We start from the raw sequence: 16236 nt of genomic DNA on the forward strand, positions 1-16236 counted from the left end.
CTCATCGGAAAGGCATAGCCCCATTCTCAATAAGGAATGGGCAGGCCGGTTTCTAGAACGGGTGGAACCGCACCGAGGTGTTCTAAATGCTTCCTTGGAGGCGAGGACACGCTGTACGACACCCCCGTCAAACGATTACCGACGTTCCAGGCGTGTAAGACACGAATTTCCCAAAACGTTTGGCAGCCTGATGGCACCACGGTCCCCCCCACACGCGAGCGCGCACCCGTGCCGGTGTGGTGAGGTCGCGAAAAGTAATTAACTTTTTATGTAACCCACCCGAAAACTGACTCCCACCGCACACCGCTGGACGGATGGATGCTTTTCAACTACTTCGCTTTTTTTCAGAGGGTAGGAAAACCGTTGGGTGGATGAAAGTTTAACGCCCAACAAGAAAAAAAAGGAAGAACCTTCAACCTGTTATATTACCCACCGGAACCGGTGGTGGTTTGCCAACGTGGTGCCCCCCCCGATTTCCCGATCGTTTCCCGCCCCGGCAACCCAAACTAATGTTAGTTACATGTGCCAGGCGACGACGATGACGGTACACGCCGTGAAATAATCCGCTTGACAGCCGTGTGTCGGAATGGAAAAACGTTCCGTGTGCGTTTGTGTGTGTGTGTTTCCTGTGCCACAGATGTGCCATTTTTGTGGCCTGCCGTTGGGCGGGAGTTGCACCAAGGAAAAAAGTTCATCAACCACCCTCCAAACTCAAACCCACACCGGAAATCGGTTGCTACTGCTGCTGGTGCTGCGTAAGGGCTATGTACGCGCCGTAGCACAACCCATTAGGACAGATTTGACTTGTGTCAATGCACCCACATAATAATCGGTCCAATAAAACCATTATTTGCCAAACGATGAGTACGATGTGAGGCAGCTCGGTCGGTGGTGAGGCCGTGGAAAGCAAGTTTTTTGTCATCTGGCTCGCCGTAATCGATTGTAGATGCTTGTACGCGATAGGTGACATGGTTTTCGGTAATTTGGTCCATTTTATTGGATTGAATGGCTGCACCTCGTCGGTGGGCTTCACAAGCGGCTAATGGGAAGAAAGAGAGAGAGAGAAAGTGAAGAGAGGATTGTGAGTGTGTGAAAGCTTCCCATTATTGGGCGTGTGGTTTTGTTTTTCATCCCCATCGGTCTGGGAGAGGTTCAAATTTGAATTGTTTAATTTTGATTAGATTCGCATTACACGCCTGTACACAAAGGGGGAATATGTTTCTGCTGTTGGAATAATGTTGTTGTTTTAGGCTCGTTAGCTATGGCCCTTCATTAGTTGTTCCATGTGGTGGAAAATGAATCCATTTCGCTCAGGTTTTTTTTCTGGGGGCTGGGAAGAGCAATGCATCATGAAATTGAATAATGAAATTCGTTCCAAAAGTTTCCAGCATCTGTTTGTGTAAATATTTTAAACCTGAGTGTTCTACAGTACTAGATGTAAACGAGAGTTGAAATGAACAAATCGCAGATTCCCAGCAGGGACGGGGATTCTACTATGATTCGTCGTATAGTGTAGTGGAAATTATTGGACTGTAAGAAAGTTTGATAGAACCGAGTGAATTGATGTGATTATTATTTAGTAGAAAAATCATGTGACTGTTTCTAATTTGACAACTTATCATTGGAAGAGGGTGATAAGCTTGAAATATTACCTAAATAGTTAAAACTTTTAGTTGAATTTCAAATCACCAAGTTGATTGCTCATTATCGTATGATTCGTTACCGACGAATAAATTGATTGACATATCACGCCCAGCGATCTCAAGAGGTTCGTTATAGGAAAGTAAGTCCAGTGTACAAAACCAAATTACAAAAAGACATTAAATAGTTTACAAAATTTCTTCCTAGATCCTACATCTAGAACATCGAACTGCAAATAGGATTGGACGTAGGAGCAGTACGATTGAGACGAGGTAACTTCGCCCTAGAGGTTCTCACCGTGATGTAATGGTCTGCGACAATTTCGACGTAGTTGACCTTTTTATAACTGAATCCCGAAGAGCATTTTTGTTCTGGGAAGTAATGTCTACTGTTGGCTCCATAACCTCTGCGCGATATCCCACACCGATTCGATAGCTAGACTATAAACTAATACATTTCCCTGTTTATTTCACCAAAACAACCGTCATGAACTATATCTTCCTTCAAGCTTAAATTTATGAAAAATCAATCAACTGTTCGATTACTTACCTAACTTCCCAGTCAATGTATTTAAACCGATCGTGCATTAGGAGGCATTAGAAGAAAATCCTACTTAATCCATTACCGGAAAATAATTACAAACCCATTGTTCACACATGCTTCACCGGTGCTTGCAGGCTTCATTGTGCTCGAAGGGTTGTTGTTGAAACACAAATTGTATAGTACTTTGATCAGCTCTGGTGCTGGTGATTAAAACCACAGCCCGACATTTCGTGCCCGACAGTGCAACCGTGCCACACGCAACCTGGCCAGTTGACCTAGCTACCCACCCGGAACAACAATCCAACCTGCCCCCGACAACCTGACCGCAAAGATTCGTCATTTAATCGGATAAAATGTCAATGCAAATATCAACCTATTCATAGTTAAACCCTACTTAAATTATTGATTCCCAATTGATTCCCATACAGCGAACCGGGAACCAAAAACACAGCTTAACCCCGCACCCGGAGCATCCCGGGATCACCCGATCGCCTGATCAGCCTTCTCCTGCTGCTGCTTCCCTACCGTTCCGTGCTGGACATTTGCATGCGAACGCAGCGCATACGGTTGCGTGAAGTGGAGCGAAATGATTATTATCGGTCACCGGATCGAATGGGATGCACAAACAATCGAACCACGGAGTCAACGGTTGCAATATTGAGCGGTGCGTCGATCCTTCCAAATGTACTCCGGCTAATGCTAACCGCAAGCCCAGTGTGGCCAGCCGTGGTGGTTCCAGCCTTCCGCACCGGGTCGGTCGGTGTGTCTCGCATGCCGCACTCAGACACCGAGACCCGGTGTCAAACGTCAGGCCACTCGTCGCGAGTGTATTTTTATCCACCTCAAACCATGACCCCCCATTACCCATTGGCGTGTGGGTGTGTGGGTATGTCCCGATTGTTCATCTAATTATGATTAGATTTCGGAAATCCTCTCAACCCCAGCCAGATACACACACACGAACGGTGGCACGAATTTGGCAGCTCAGTTGATGGCCGATTTCCAGGGAAATTCGATAACATTTGCCAGACAGCTGTGTGGCGCGCACATCAGCCTCAGTATGAATTATGCAAATCATGAATTAAATCCACCGCACACAAACGAACACCCTGGACACACACAGGAAAACCTCGGTTCGATAGGTCGGGATTTGTGGGAATCGAACGAGAGCACCGCTTAAAATGCTCATTCAACATTAAAGTGCGTGTGCTAAAGAGTAGTCCACGGTCAGGCGAACTGCTAGGACCCACCGGGGGCAGATTCATAATGCGATTGGAACGTTCCAACTAGAATCGACATGGTGGTTTGAATCGTACCGAGTGCCCTAGAATTCCGACAATCATCGAGAGGTTAAAATAACCAACATAAATTGATAAAACTGTTCCAACCAGCCTACCGACCAGCCAGCCCCGACCAGAACCTGCAACAATTACTATCTGAATCAATTACTAAACACCTCCGAGTTGTCACTCGAGGGGGCCTGTTGCCCGTGTCCGGTGAGGTTTTCCGGTCACCAGGCGTTTGATAAATCGTTTCCCACATGCACATTGCACGAGTAAGCGGCCAAACGAATGGAAACGATTTGCAGCAAAACAGAGAGAGAGAGAGAAAAAAAAAAGCATGGGAACATTGATGCATCGTCTATCGCGATTATTGTTTGTGATCGGACCTCAGGATGAGCTGTCGAGTGGTTCAAGTGAATGCAATGATTAATGGAGTGATTGAACGTGTGGACTTCCCGGGCCCATCATGTGTAAATCAATTTGCGGAGTTGCGCATGTGATCATTAAAATGTTGGCTTATCGTGCTATCGATGATGAAATTTTACTGAGTTCTGCTAGAAAGAGTGTCTTCTGACGAATTGGAGCTTTGTTTAGCGTTTAGTAACGACACTAAGCTTCTTCGCAATAGCATTCAGAACCGAGGATTCCAGTTAAAAAACGGCTAGAGAAAAGTACATATAAGAAATACGAAAATCAATCGACGAGTATCGTAAAGATCGGCTCTCAAAATGCATGGCAAAGAGTATGAAAGCCACACAGCGTTGGCAAGGTAAGAAGATGAGTTTTATCGCCAAGAGCAGAACTTGCAAAATTTTTCACAGTACAAAGTAATAAAGGTTTATGAGAAACGCCCCATCCCCGCAATGTATGGAAGATGCAAAGTTACCTTTAAAAAGGGTTTAAAACGATCACACAACAAGCAGCTTCAAGCACATTTCCTGCATTCCACGCAGACCTTCACATGCGCCCGGCAGCAGACGGTTCAGAAGGACAGAGCATTCTTTCAAGTCTCTTCCCATTCATGCTCTAGCGCATCAGAAAATGAGTTTTTTGAAATGGTAAATTGCAATTAGTTTTTAATTCTTTTCTCGCTTACGCCGCGCTATCCCTTCCGCGCGCTAATAGTCACGTTCGGCGAGACTTCACAAACAATAGAGCAGCCCAAGGGAAAAAAATCGTATCTTACCTTTCGTAATTAAATTTTCTCATAAGCTAGTTGCACAGCTCGTTTTAATTTTTCATATAATGTATTTAACAAACATCCATCGAGTTTCAAAACGTTTACACAGACACACACGCACATGTACGGTCACTCATCCTAGACAACAACCGAGTTCACTTCCGTTTCGCTCTTGTGGTAGATCATCGCATCGTAGTACACCATGTTCGGCGTGAACCAGGTCGCTTCGTTGATCTTGCGGTTGAACGGATAGCCGAACGGAAGCGCATCGATGTAGCGTGCACCGGAACCGACACCGCACGACACCGTGTTGTCGTAGCCAGTGAATCGTTCCACCTCCGGCGCATGGTAGGGCGCCACCATGAAGAAGAACTGGAACGGCATACCGCCCTTCTTGCCCTTGGGGAGCATCAAACGCGCCGGGAACCCGCAGTGAGCCTCGGACATGTCGAGCGGGAACTTGTAGTCACCGTTGTACGCCTGCATCACCTGCTTGTACAGCTCGAAGTACGTCGTGCGGTCCTTGACGAACCAGCTAAAGTCCTGCGAGTTGCGCGTGATCGCGTTCTCGCCCGCCACCAGATCCACCAGGAAGTGATCGAGCTGGAAGAAGTTCTCGCGGTTCGCGTTCACACTGTACGCATTGCCGTACTGATCGTACTTCGGGCCAAGGAACACCAGCACGACGGCCTTCTGCGGCTTGTCCGACACCACGTTCAGCTTGAACGAGAACGGCAGATGGTTGAGACGGGGCATGCGTGCGTACAGCACAAAGTCTTCACCCTGGTAGTGTGCCATCTTGCCGAACTTCTTCATCTCGCCCGCCTTCATGGTGGACTCGTCGAACACCTCCACATCGACCGCGTTGGTAATGTCCGCATCGAACGTGTCGAAGTACGTCACCAGCTTGTCCATCTCGACCGTTTCCAGCTTGACGCCCGGGAAGTTGATCTCGTCGTACTTGTAGCTGGGCAGCGTGTCCAGATAGCGATAGTAGAATCCGATCACCCGCTTGAAGAACTGATAGAACACCGGATCACGCATGGCCGTCTCGTACTTCTCCAGCACGCTCGGTACCGCACGGAACTCGTTGAACATCTCGAACGAACCGCCGAGGAAGAACTTGCCCACCTTCTCCAGATAGCCGTAGAAGCGCTTGTTCACGCTGTCTCCGTTCGATTGGATCAGATTGCCCAGATACTCCACACCGGTCGGAGTGGTGATGTTCACGTACGTACCGTCGGGCAGAATGATGAATCCGTAGTCGATCGCCTCCATGATGCGACGCTCGTAGTCGGTAATCTCCTCAACCACATCGTGCTTCTCCGTGTATCCGTTGTGGTAGTTCTCACGGGCCGGGAACGGCACTCCGTTGTAGTAGCGCAGGTACGGGTAGTATCCAGTCACGATCGGCTCATACCACGAGAAGGTCGGAATCGTACCGAGATCGTTCGACAGACGCTCGAGATAGTAACGGGCCAGGAACTGCTGGTGCTGGTACAGATAGAACTCTCCGCGGCGATCCTTGTACAGACCGTACTCCTTGCCACCCATCCAGGTCGGGTAGTCGGCGTGGAAGTAGTAATAGTACGAGTTAAGACCAATATCCTCCATGAAGTAGCTGACGCGCTGCTCCGGATTGCTGTGCACGTAGTAGCCGGTGTAGTTGCTCGGGATGTACGCACTGTACACACCGTCGGCCTTCTTCATGCGATAGAAGCCCTGCATCTTGTACCGCTGAGCCTTGCTGATGACGACGTCGTTGAAGAAGTAGTACGGATAGATCTCGTACGGGGCCGGCAACACGATACCCTGCATATCGGTGCGGTGCAGCACAGCCACGGTGACGGCGTACACGAACATTCCCTCGTTCACGTGGAAGCGGGCCCACACCATCGTCTTGTAGAACGTGTCCCAATCCTTCGCGTAGTAGAACAGATGGAACAGGGCGACCGCCTGCTCGCGATGGTACTCGTTGTACAGCGAGAAGATCTCCTCCATCGGCAGCAAACCGTACTTGTAGTAGCGCAGGAACTCGTCCACAACCTGTGGCTTGGTGAAGTGGTCCTTGTACGTGGCCAGCTCGAACGACTTCTGTTCCTCCCACAGGTGCGTGTGCAGTTCCGGCTGGTGCACATGCTGGAAGATCTCCAGCATGGCCTTCTGCTTGGCCAGGAATGGCTTATCGGCGTACTTCACCTCCTTGGTCATGTAGTAGCCGCTGGCGGTACAGGCCAGCAGGCCCACCACCACGGTGATCGCTAGGACGAACGATCGCATCGTGTTCGGTGTCTTCGGATCCTCCCTTGCCAGAAGTCGTGTGCAGCTTCCTCCCAACACTGACTGCCGATCGGTGGTCAGGCTGGATTCTTATATAGGAAACATCAGCCCAGCCAAATAATCGCCAACCGTTGCAGCTAGCAACGATTCGGGCAAGCCCTCTTGACCTTTAAGGCTGCCAAGCAGCGGCCGGTTTCGTTATCACCGTCGACAAATTTCGGGAATGTACTGTCCGGCGCATCTCTCTGCTAACCTTCAGGTGCACGCGATGAAGCTGGATGCAGTTCGGGCGATAAGCACTCCCGTGGAGGTCATTCGTACGGACAGCCGCCAGACATTTAGGCTCGTTTGCAGTGATAGTGATAATGACATTGTAGCTTCGCTGGCATAAAAACAAAGTGGGAGAAAAATATTTCGGACAGCAGAAGGAAGACGGATTCACTCACGGTAGCGCGTTGTTTTATTAATAATAATATTTATTCTCTTAACTTTTGCATTTTTCTTTGTTTTAGTTTGTTGTTGCTCGTCTTCGTCTGGTTTGGCATTTATTGAATGGCCTCTTGTTGCCGAGGAATTGTTGCAAAACAAAACCAGTTTTCCCCGTTTTTCTTTGTTGTCTTTTCCTTGCTCTGCGCTCACCTTACGTTTTCTCTCCTTTCATTCAGATATTGTTGACTGTTTTATCTTATGTTTTGTTACGCGTTACTTATGTATTTGCTTGTTAACACGATCATGTGTTGCACTGTTCCTATATCGAATTGCCCTGATTTATTTACGTTTCTCATTTCTTTCTTCTAAGAAGGGGTTTTCGTTTTTTCTTCTTGTTTTGTTGAATCGTAATGTTTTGCTTTTATTCCGACCCTTCCTGTCTCCGTTTTACTCATCTTTTACCGATTCTTACAGTTTGTGTGAAGCGATTGATGTTCATTGTCCTAACAACTAACGTGTTTTGTTTTCTCATCTTCCTCGTTCACTTAAGAGAATGTTGTGTGTATGTTTGTCCAATGTGATTCGGCAAATTTCTATGCTGCCTCATCTCACCGACACTCATTCATCCTTACATAGGAAGGACTGGGACTGATTCGATCAAGCATTGCACAAATTGACGTGGAGTGTCGTCAATCGTTTTGTGTTTTGTAAATTGAATAAAAATGAAGTTGGAAACTAAAAACTCTAAATGCACGTCATGTGATGAAGAGAATAGCAACGAAAAGCTCAAAAAGAAAACACAACACAACAACGACTCAAACAGTTCTAATCGAACGTGTCAAATGCTTGTTATTCTCCATTTTGGGTTTTGTGCTCCATTTTTGTTTTACTTTCTTGTTGTTCTTTTCCTTTATTTCATTTCTCTGCTTTTTGGTGTGCGGTGGAGGCTTTTTCTTCTTTTGCATTCCCATTTTAGTTATGCTGTTAGTTGTTTTTGTATTGATTAGTTCCAGTACATTCATGTTAGTAACAGATAATAATACTTACATTTGTCTACGCGCCTCTCAGCTAACAAGTTTCACTTACTTACAAGAAAAGGGGATGTTTCTGCTTCCCCCGATGTTGGCGCCCCTTTTTTACAGGAGACTCTGCGCCTGTATCGCTGCACCACTGCATACTACTAGCACGATTGCATCCTACTTACTGCCTTAGTACGGAATCGTTCAACTACCAACTAGCGCTGTCTCGTTCCGTCTCATCGCTAGAGCTCCCTGTTTCCTTCCCTTTGCAGCAATGCTAGCTCTTACTCTAGCCGGTGAAGCAAGCCATTAGTAGTACTGCTGCCGCCATATTGTTTTGTTTTTTTGTTCGTTCTGGTTTGTATTGAGCATCGCTACACACAACGCATTCGTTACTTGAGTGATGGAAGGTCGTTATGTGAGCTTTCGAGGGTTTTCTTTTATTTTATTTTACATGTACAATCAGCATTACAAAACTACCCCATATACACAAATCGTCAGAACAGGGAAAGGACTAATACGTACGGTTTGTCTGTAAAGCCTGTAAACGGTTATTAGCTGTCCATCTGGGAGGAGAAAGCAAGCGAGGACCGTACAGCGCTCCAACGAAGATCGTGTCGTTTATGTTGTGTCTAACGAGCTCTTCTCATCCTCTATTTTTCCATTTTACTATTAAACTGTCTTTACATCCGGCTTTTTGCTGAAGGAGAATGTAGGGGAATGAACAAAATATTTCTTTCTTTCTTTGCACGACTTGGAAGCGATTTTCAGAAAACTCCAAATCAAATCGTTTGTCAACTCTCTAGCGAACTCCCGCCTGCCTGCGTTGGACGTTCTTGGGTGGTGTAAAATGAACTCTGCTCAAGGTTGCCAGCTTCTCTTTTTTTGTTTTGCTTTGCTCGCAAGGAGAAGTTGTGAGTGAAAAGCTCAATTACATTTACAATTTACACATACAGCTTATACTCAGTTTAAAGATCCCCACCACTGTCGGCAGCCATACTTCCCAACGTAGAATGGGTTATTGTTCTCTCCTGTGCTGTGCGTATGTGCGTGTGTGGGTAATGTGTTTTGTTCTTCCTATCAATCCTGTTGTCTTCCGTCGAAAGCAAAACTCAACCGAAAAACAACAATCAACTACACTTTCCCACGTTTTCCCACTTTCCACACGCACACAGATACGCTGCGTATCGAGATCATTCCTATTGTGTAGTAGTATTATTATTATTACGTTTGCTTTCTTTTATGTAGTGTTTTTCACCCACTCCGACTGTGTCTTTTGGTGAAAAAAACACCGATGGGGGTGCACATTTCCTATTTACAGCATCTGCGCAGTCACCAATCACAACCCGGATAGCCGATCCGCCGGACGTCTAACACCGGCTGTCCGCAGACCGACAGCTGCCAGCAGCACCACTGCCAGCGTCAGGAGCGAGGTAGGGCCGGCCAGCCGGGGACCGGTCGCACCCCCGGTCAGGGGTGAGTTGTCGGGGTCACCGTTGTTTTTTCGCCGATTGTTCGACCCGTCCAGGCCGAGCAGGTTCGGCGAGATGGTCGTGACGAGATCGCTCACCAGGATGCGCTGCTGGGCGCTCTTGGTGTAGATGTGCAGGATCGAGATCTCGCACATCACCGTGAGGCTGGTGTGGAACGGTGGCATCGACTGGTAGATGTCCTGCAGCACCTGACTGTGCGGGAACATCTCGAGCGAGGAGAACGTGGGCGTCCCTTCGTACGAACGGTACGTGATGCGTTGGTACGGTGATCGATGAATCTAACCCAGTGAGGGGGAGCAACAAAAAAGAAATCCAGAAAAGAAAGAAGATATTTAGAATCGAACTAATGCAACCTCTCAAATACGGCCAAATTGCAGGCGCGAACCCAACTGTTGAACACTTCCCGGAACAAAGGAGCAAACAATCGCTCGCGGAACACCCGGTTGCCCCGGTAGTGGTTTCACTTGTGAGCGTCTGCAGTTCCGAAAATTGTGAACGGCGTTGTGTGGCTTCCGTTTCGAGTGCATCCGAACGCTGGATCAAACTTCAATTCATGGTTCGCAAATACCCGGTACACAGCCCGTGCGCGTTTGCGTGTGTCGATCACTTACCCGCTTCGTGTTGATGTACCAGGTAATGTTGGCAGCCGGAAAGGACGTCCCCACGGTGCAGACGGCCCGGAAATTGTCCAGCGTGGTGATGTGCGTTTTGTCCAGCTGCATCATCGGGTCTTCCTTGGGCAGTTCGACCACCTGCATACGTGCCTGCCGGATGTCGGTGTGGAAGAGCGGTGCGTCCTCGGATACCTCACACTGGAACTGGCCGGTTAGGTCGCGCGTTACGCCCCGCAGCGTGACCGACGTAGCGTCCGACTGTGTGCCCTGTGTTGCGGTTGCGTGTGTTTGCGCAACAGATGAGGCGAAAAAAAAAAACGAGTGAAAAAGATGGTTTTTATTTTAGGCATCGAAATGGCAAACGAACTATCGATGTTGGGTGGTTGGGATAGTTGATACTGGTGTTTCACAAAGTTATCTATGCGAGATTGTAGACACTTTATACAGAGAGTTTATCCACATTGTAGACGTGTTTGTATTTGTTCGTTTGAATATTTAAAGTTTGGGATGCGGATAAGTTCTGAATATTGGTCCTGAATATTCTAATACTCCTGGCCTATGATTTGGGTTGCAACAACTTTAACATCTGGCTGTATCCATGTACAAGAAGCCGTATTATTCCGATTGATACACAGAAGTGCGAGGAATTGATGCAGAGCTAAAACATACTCTCTAGTTCTTCAATACAGAGTTACCTCTTTCGTAGAAGCTTTGGGTGGAAGCTATAAGAAACGATTCCTGAATAACATCACCCTTGTATGCCAGGTATGTGTAGTTGAATAGCACTAATTGGCATGCCAACATCTAAGATTTGCCCCAAGGAGATGGAATTGCCTGCTTCTCGTTCCAGCATGTCCTCCGGAGATGACAGATTCCTCCTATTTTCGTTGTATACATTCAACATTAAGGTATAAAGTTGATGTTGTTAAACCAATCAAACTCTTTTAACCCTTGCTCTCTCTCTCCTTCTCTTTTTAAGCTCATTTAAAAACTACAACAAAACACTGCAATCTGACACATAACCAAAACGAACGTGTTGCAAAACATGAACTTTTCCAAAACACTACATTATCTTGCATCCGTACAAAACCACTGTTCCACAAGCATTCGCTCACACACACACAAACACCGCAGCAGAGTTTCGCTTTTCGCGAGCAAATTTGGCCACACTTTACCAAAATTGCCGTTCCTCTACTGCCACCATCCAGCAGCAAGTGTACATCAACTTTCATCAAACTACTACAAGGGTAGTAAAGTGGCCAAAACCCCCCAAAAAATATCTGATCCACACACACACAAAAAATGATGCCAGCCAACTTGGTCCGTTTTTGCTCGAGCTCAGCAAGGAAAAATTAGCCACGACTCTCCGCTTTTCTCTGAACAGAGTGTCTGAAAGTGGTGAATGGGTACGTACAATAACGGAACTAAACTACGACCCCAACCCTTTGCAATCCCGAGGCCATCCCCATCACGGTCAGACTGCGTGCGCCGCAGCTTCTAAGGAAGCAATTCAACTTTTTTGCACTCATTTCCGCCGTTTTTATCTTTAATTATCATGGTGCTTTATGGGTGGGTTTATCACTCTCGCTTCCTGGTGGCGAGCGCGTGTGCTGCGGCCCAGCCCGAGGTCGACTAATTATCGTGTCCCGTGCCAGTGTCCGGGAAACCCCGGACCAACGGGTGCGAAATACAACACCAATCGTTCTCGAGCTGATCGCAAAGAAGCAAAAACCCCGTGAAAGGAGTTCAGGAGTGAAAGGAGGAGTGCGGGAATGGAAAAAAAAGCGGAACGGAGTAAAGTGAATAGAAATTCGCCCAGCAGGAGACCGGGGCCTGCAATCGCTTCATAACATCATAGTTAACCGATGACTAGCGGAGACTTTCGGAGTGGCGCACACTACGACCGGAAACGGACTTTACACTTCGGGGCCTTTGGTGGTGAATAGCCTGCGGCCGGCAGACAATTGGCCGGTTGCTCCGAAAAATTAGGCTCTCCATTATCACCGGCAGCTGTTTTATGACCGGAGCCAGCTCTGCTGGTACAATGCCCATCGGGATGGCGATGATGATTGTGGCTTCAAAGCTACTGAAAGGGCCGATTCGAGTGGTTGTGTAGTTGAAGGAAAGGATTTTAATAATCCTTCTCAGCCCCCTTTTTGCCAGGGTGTGAGTACCAGTCCGCCCTCGAGACCTGTTGTTTAAAATCCACTTCTTTTGCCACGCTCTGTTCATCAGCAATGAAAGATCAAACCCATCGTCCCAACGCCCTGGTATGTCCCGGTAGCCCCAGAAGTGGAGCAGTTCGCTGGTACCGGGAACTACGACAGATAACGAAAGATGGAAATAATTTCTCTCATTATGTTTATGAATTCTACAGCAGTTAGACGTAATTACTTCCATCCTGGGCCACGATAAGCGAGAAGCCAAGCATATTTGCCAGCGCCAGGGTCCCGGTGTTTGCCGGAAGCAATCGTAAAGATGAGACGGAGGAATTGTCGGGTTTTTTTCTTCTTCTTCTGTTGCCTCGGGATTTTCTGTTCCGATTGGATCATCTGTTGCCGCCTTTGCTAGCAGCGTAGCAGCTGGTGTGCTTTTCCGTGCTTCGGTTCATTCGATTCACCCTTACCCTAAGACACGGAACGATACGGGTGTCTTGTTAGGAGACAATGATGATATTTTGTAGCAAATCGTGACCGAAACCAATTGGCATGGTTTGATGGTTCCTACTCTCTGCCACAGTTTTTCCCATCTCAACCCTCCCCATTTTTAGTAGCAAAAGGTAGTAACGGAAAGTTTTATAATGAGCTCAATTTACAGCACGAAAGTGTAAAATTGTGAGCTTCTTGTGATCGTCAGAGCTCGTTTGAGAACTTTTAACGAAAAAAAATTTGTGATTGTTTATCTTGGAACTGCGCAGTTTGAGACGGTTTGGGGAAAGTTTCTGCGGCATCATTGATACCATAAGCCTTCAGTGTGTTTTTATAGAAAGAAGCGCTTTAATTTTTTTGTCTCTCTTTTTGTCTTGTCTCTCTAATGGCTTCGTTAACTTCATCTTGAATTCCTATATTTTGAACATTCCAAATGGATTTTTTTTAAGTAAATTCATTACGAGAAGACAGGATGACTATGGTTCTCTTCAGACTTGAGCCAAAGACTAGTGTTGTTAAGCCATGTGTTTGTTACTGATGCTACTGTGTGCGTGTAAAAAAAAGCTTCCTTGGAACGTTTGGCAATTTACAAATTATTCACAGTTAGTTTTATTTACTAAATAACTCCTCTAAAAAACATATGCAAATAGCCAAGTAGAGAAAAGACAACAATTTGATTTGCTATAAAAATCGACATTCACTTCAAACCCGAATGGAGGCGCCTGGTGGTTCTCATTGACACGCAGCTGAATACAATTTATACATCATAATTGTGCATCAAACTCGCAACGGGGTGTGAAAAACCACACATTAATGCCATCCACAGAGCATTCCCATACACCGGGGCTATTTCTAGCTCATCCGGTGTGAACCATAATGGCCTGTTTTTTCTTCTCCATATCACTGCCGCGGTGTGCCGCTTCACAGCCAGGCTCCACTTCTGGCTAGGGGTTTTAGCATCGAGCAATTTGAATGAATTTCCATTATCTATTCCAATAAAGCTAGGAAGGTGAGCGACGGCTAACAAAAACTGAAGCGGGGCACACAAAAAAAAGAGTGGCACTATCTTTCACGTGGCTTAGCTGTAGCCAGTAGCCGGAGATAACAGTGGCACTCCCGATCCCTGTGGCTTTTGCGTTGCGAATGTATGTATAAACTGTAAAACGGAACCTTTCGCAACCCTGCACCACATACAACCACACATACACACACGCGTGCTTGCACTCATATGATGTGCGCTGTTCACATGACGGATGTTAATTAAAAAGCACTTTGTGATATTCTACCACAATGGCCCATATTCCGTGGCGTTCTTTTCTCTCTCTCGCGCGCGTGCGGAATGCGTGTGTGAGGAGGCCTGAGGCCCGAGGCCGTGAAGCACTTCCTCCGAGTTTTGTCCCGCACCGTCCGGGAAGTCCATTTTTCTTCCACAACAGACAAATGGCACTCAATGAGTACAATACAGTGTCGAAGCGCTTTTTATCCGGCCACCTATCGAGGACGATTTTAGCCCCGTGCCCGGTGTGCCGTCCACCAATCGGAGGCCACTATCAACGGTGGCTGCAAAAGCGGCGACACAAAAGAATCACTCTTGAAAGCGCACACCCTGACCCAATCTCTCTCCCCCCCGCTCGCTGTGTTTAGTCTCGGAAGCGCGCTCACAAGCGCAATTTACCTAGCGACCGGCTCGCGTACTCCTGGGTTTGGGCCCGGTGAATAGATAAACCCTCCGGACAGCATCACTCATCCCCTTCTACGTGAATGTGTATGTGTGAAGCCACCGGCAAAAGAGAGTAGTAAAGTATGTAATAATTCCCGGGCCTTCACGGGTCACCCTCGAGGGCTTCGTTCCGACGATCCCACCGGAAGCCCACAGCAGGTCCCGGCGAACTTCAGGCAATATAGCTCCGATCTCGCCCAGCCGGCAACGGCCTAAACGAAGACGGTATGCGAAGGATTAGCTCGCTTGCCACCACGGCCACCGGGCGAAGCACATGTACTGAAACAATAGAACTGGTCTTTCGCCGAAAGGTGTGGAAAAGCGCTAAGGGAAGTTGAGGAGGTTGAAAAAGTCCGGATTCCGGCCGGTGCCATTGCAGAGCTTTTTTTCCTTCTATTCTGTGTAGCTGTGTGTGTGTGAGTGAGCTTTTCTTTTTACATCGCCACTCTGCCATTTTACGATAGTGAAAAGCAATTACTTCTTGCTTCGACCAGGGCAGGTTACATTGTTGGATGCCCGGGTAGGCCGCAAGGTTTTCGGAAGTGGTTTAGCGAGTGAATAGGAAAAGACCAACCTTCCCTCCTTCCACCTCAGAGTGGCCGAGTGACATGTTCCGCCTGCAGGATATGGCCCCACACTCACACACACTCACACACACACAAAACAGTGAAGGGGCATTTCATTTTCAACGCCCTTTGTCTTTCATTGTGTGTTGGCGAGGTGCCGGATCGCCGGCAAAGGTTCGTCCGTTCGGTGGGCGATAGGTACGCCGGGCCTCGGTTGGTCAATATTTCCAGAAGCAATTTTGAACAAATTTATTTCTGTCCCTTGACGTACAACTTCATTGTTGTCCGTCAAGAGGCGTTGTGAGAAGTGATTTAAATGTTGGTTCACTGATTTATAATAATAATTATATACATTGTTTCTTTGGGTCAGAAGTAGGATCTAGGTTCATCTAAAGTAAGTTCACGCATGAATACTTGTCACATAAGATTTAAGATTTGATGAATGTGTAATGCCATAATGAACACGAGAGTTTATAGCGAGGATGATCGATTAAAGTTACATATTCATAGAGACAGAACTGCGTACAGCTATAATATTTATTGATCTTACTCAATGGAGAAATAAGCTTAAGCTACTTCATTCGTCAAATGAACCTCTGAAGCCTGCAAATGGTAGCTCACTATCTTATAAAGTTATAATTTTTGTCCCAGAATCAATATAAGATGCCGCACTTCAGATAAACATGAGTTAGATTTTATCCAAACCTACAAAGTGAGCTGTTCAAAGTATTAATCAGAGACATGATCAGCTTATTTTGCCACATAGCTTCGGAAATCGATGTTAATCGTAAATGAATCTTTTTCTGTCTCAAGCGACAAG

The 16236-nt window shown here is 46.9% G+C and overlaps 2 protein-coding genes across 7 annotated transcripts in view; both read right to left on the reverse strand.

Moving 5' to 3' along the window:
* Positions 1-4680: 4680 nt before the first annotated feature.
* On the reverse strand, positions 4681-7004 carry LOC118505182 (larval serum protein 2-like). Its single transcript, XM_036040637.1, has one exon. It carries the CDS (start codon positions 6925-6927, stop codon positions 4786-4788), a length of 2142 nt encoding a protein of 713 aa, XP_035896530.1. The 5' UTR covers positions 6928-7004; the 3' UTR covers positions 4681-4785.
* A 378-nt stretch (positions 7005-7382) lies between these two features.
* LOC118505235 overlaps positions 7383-16236 on the reverse strand; it is a 184599-nt gene continuing 175745 nt past the window's right edge. For 5 of the 6 annotated variants that reach the window (XM_036040771.1, XM_036040770.1, XM_036040769.1 and 2 more), the window contains 2 exons: positions 10480-10749; positions 8315-10146 (listed from right to left, as the gene is read on the reverse strand). In XM_036040771.1, the coding sequence (XP_035896664.1) occupies positions 9715-10146; positions 10480-10749 (702 nt within the window). In that variant the 3' untranslated portion in view covers positions 8315-9714. Of the gene's footprint in view, positions 10147-10479; positions 10750-16236 lie in introns of all 6 variants that reach the window. The other variant, XM_036040773.1, reaches the window with a different exon arrangement.

Source organism: Anopheles stephensi, chromosome 2 (assembly GCF_013141755.1).
Source record: "Anopheles stephensi strain Indian chromosome 2, UCI_ANSTEP_V1.0, whole genome shotgun sequence".
Taxonomy (NCBI): domain Eukaryota; kingdom Metazoa; phylum Arthropoda; class Insecta; order Diptera; family Culicidae; genus Anopheles; species Anopheles stephensi.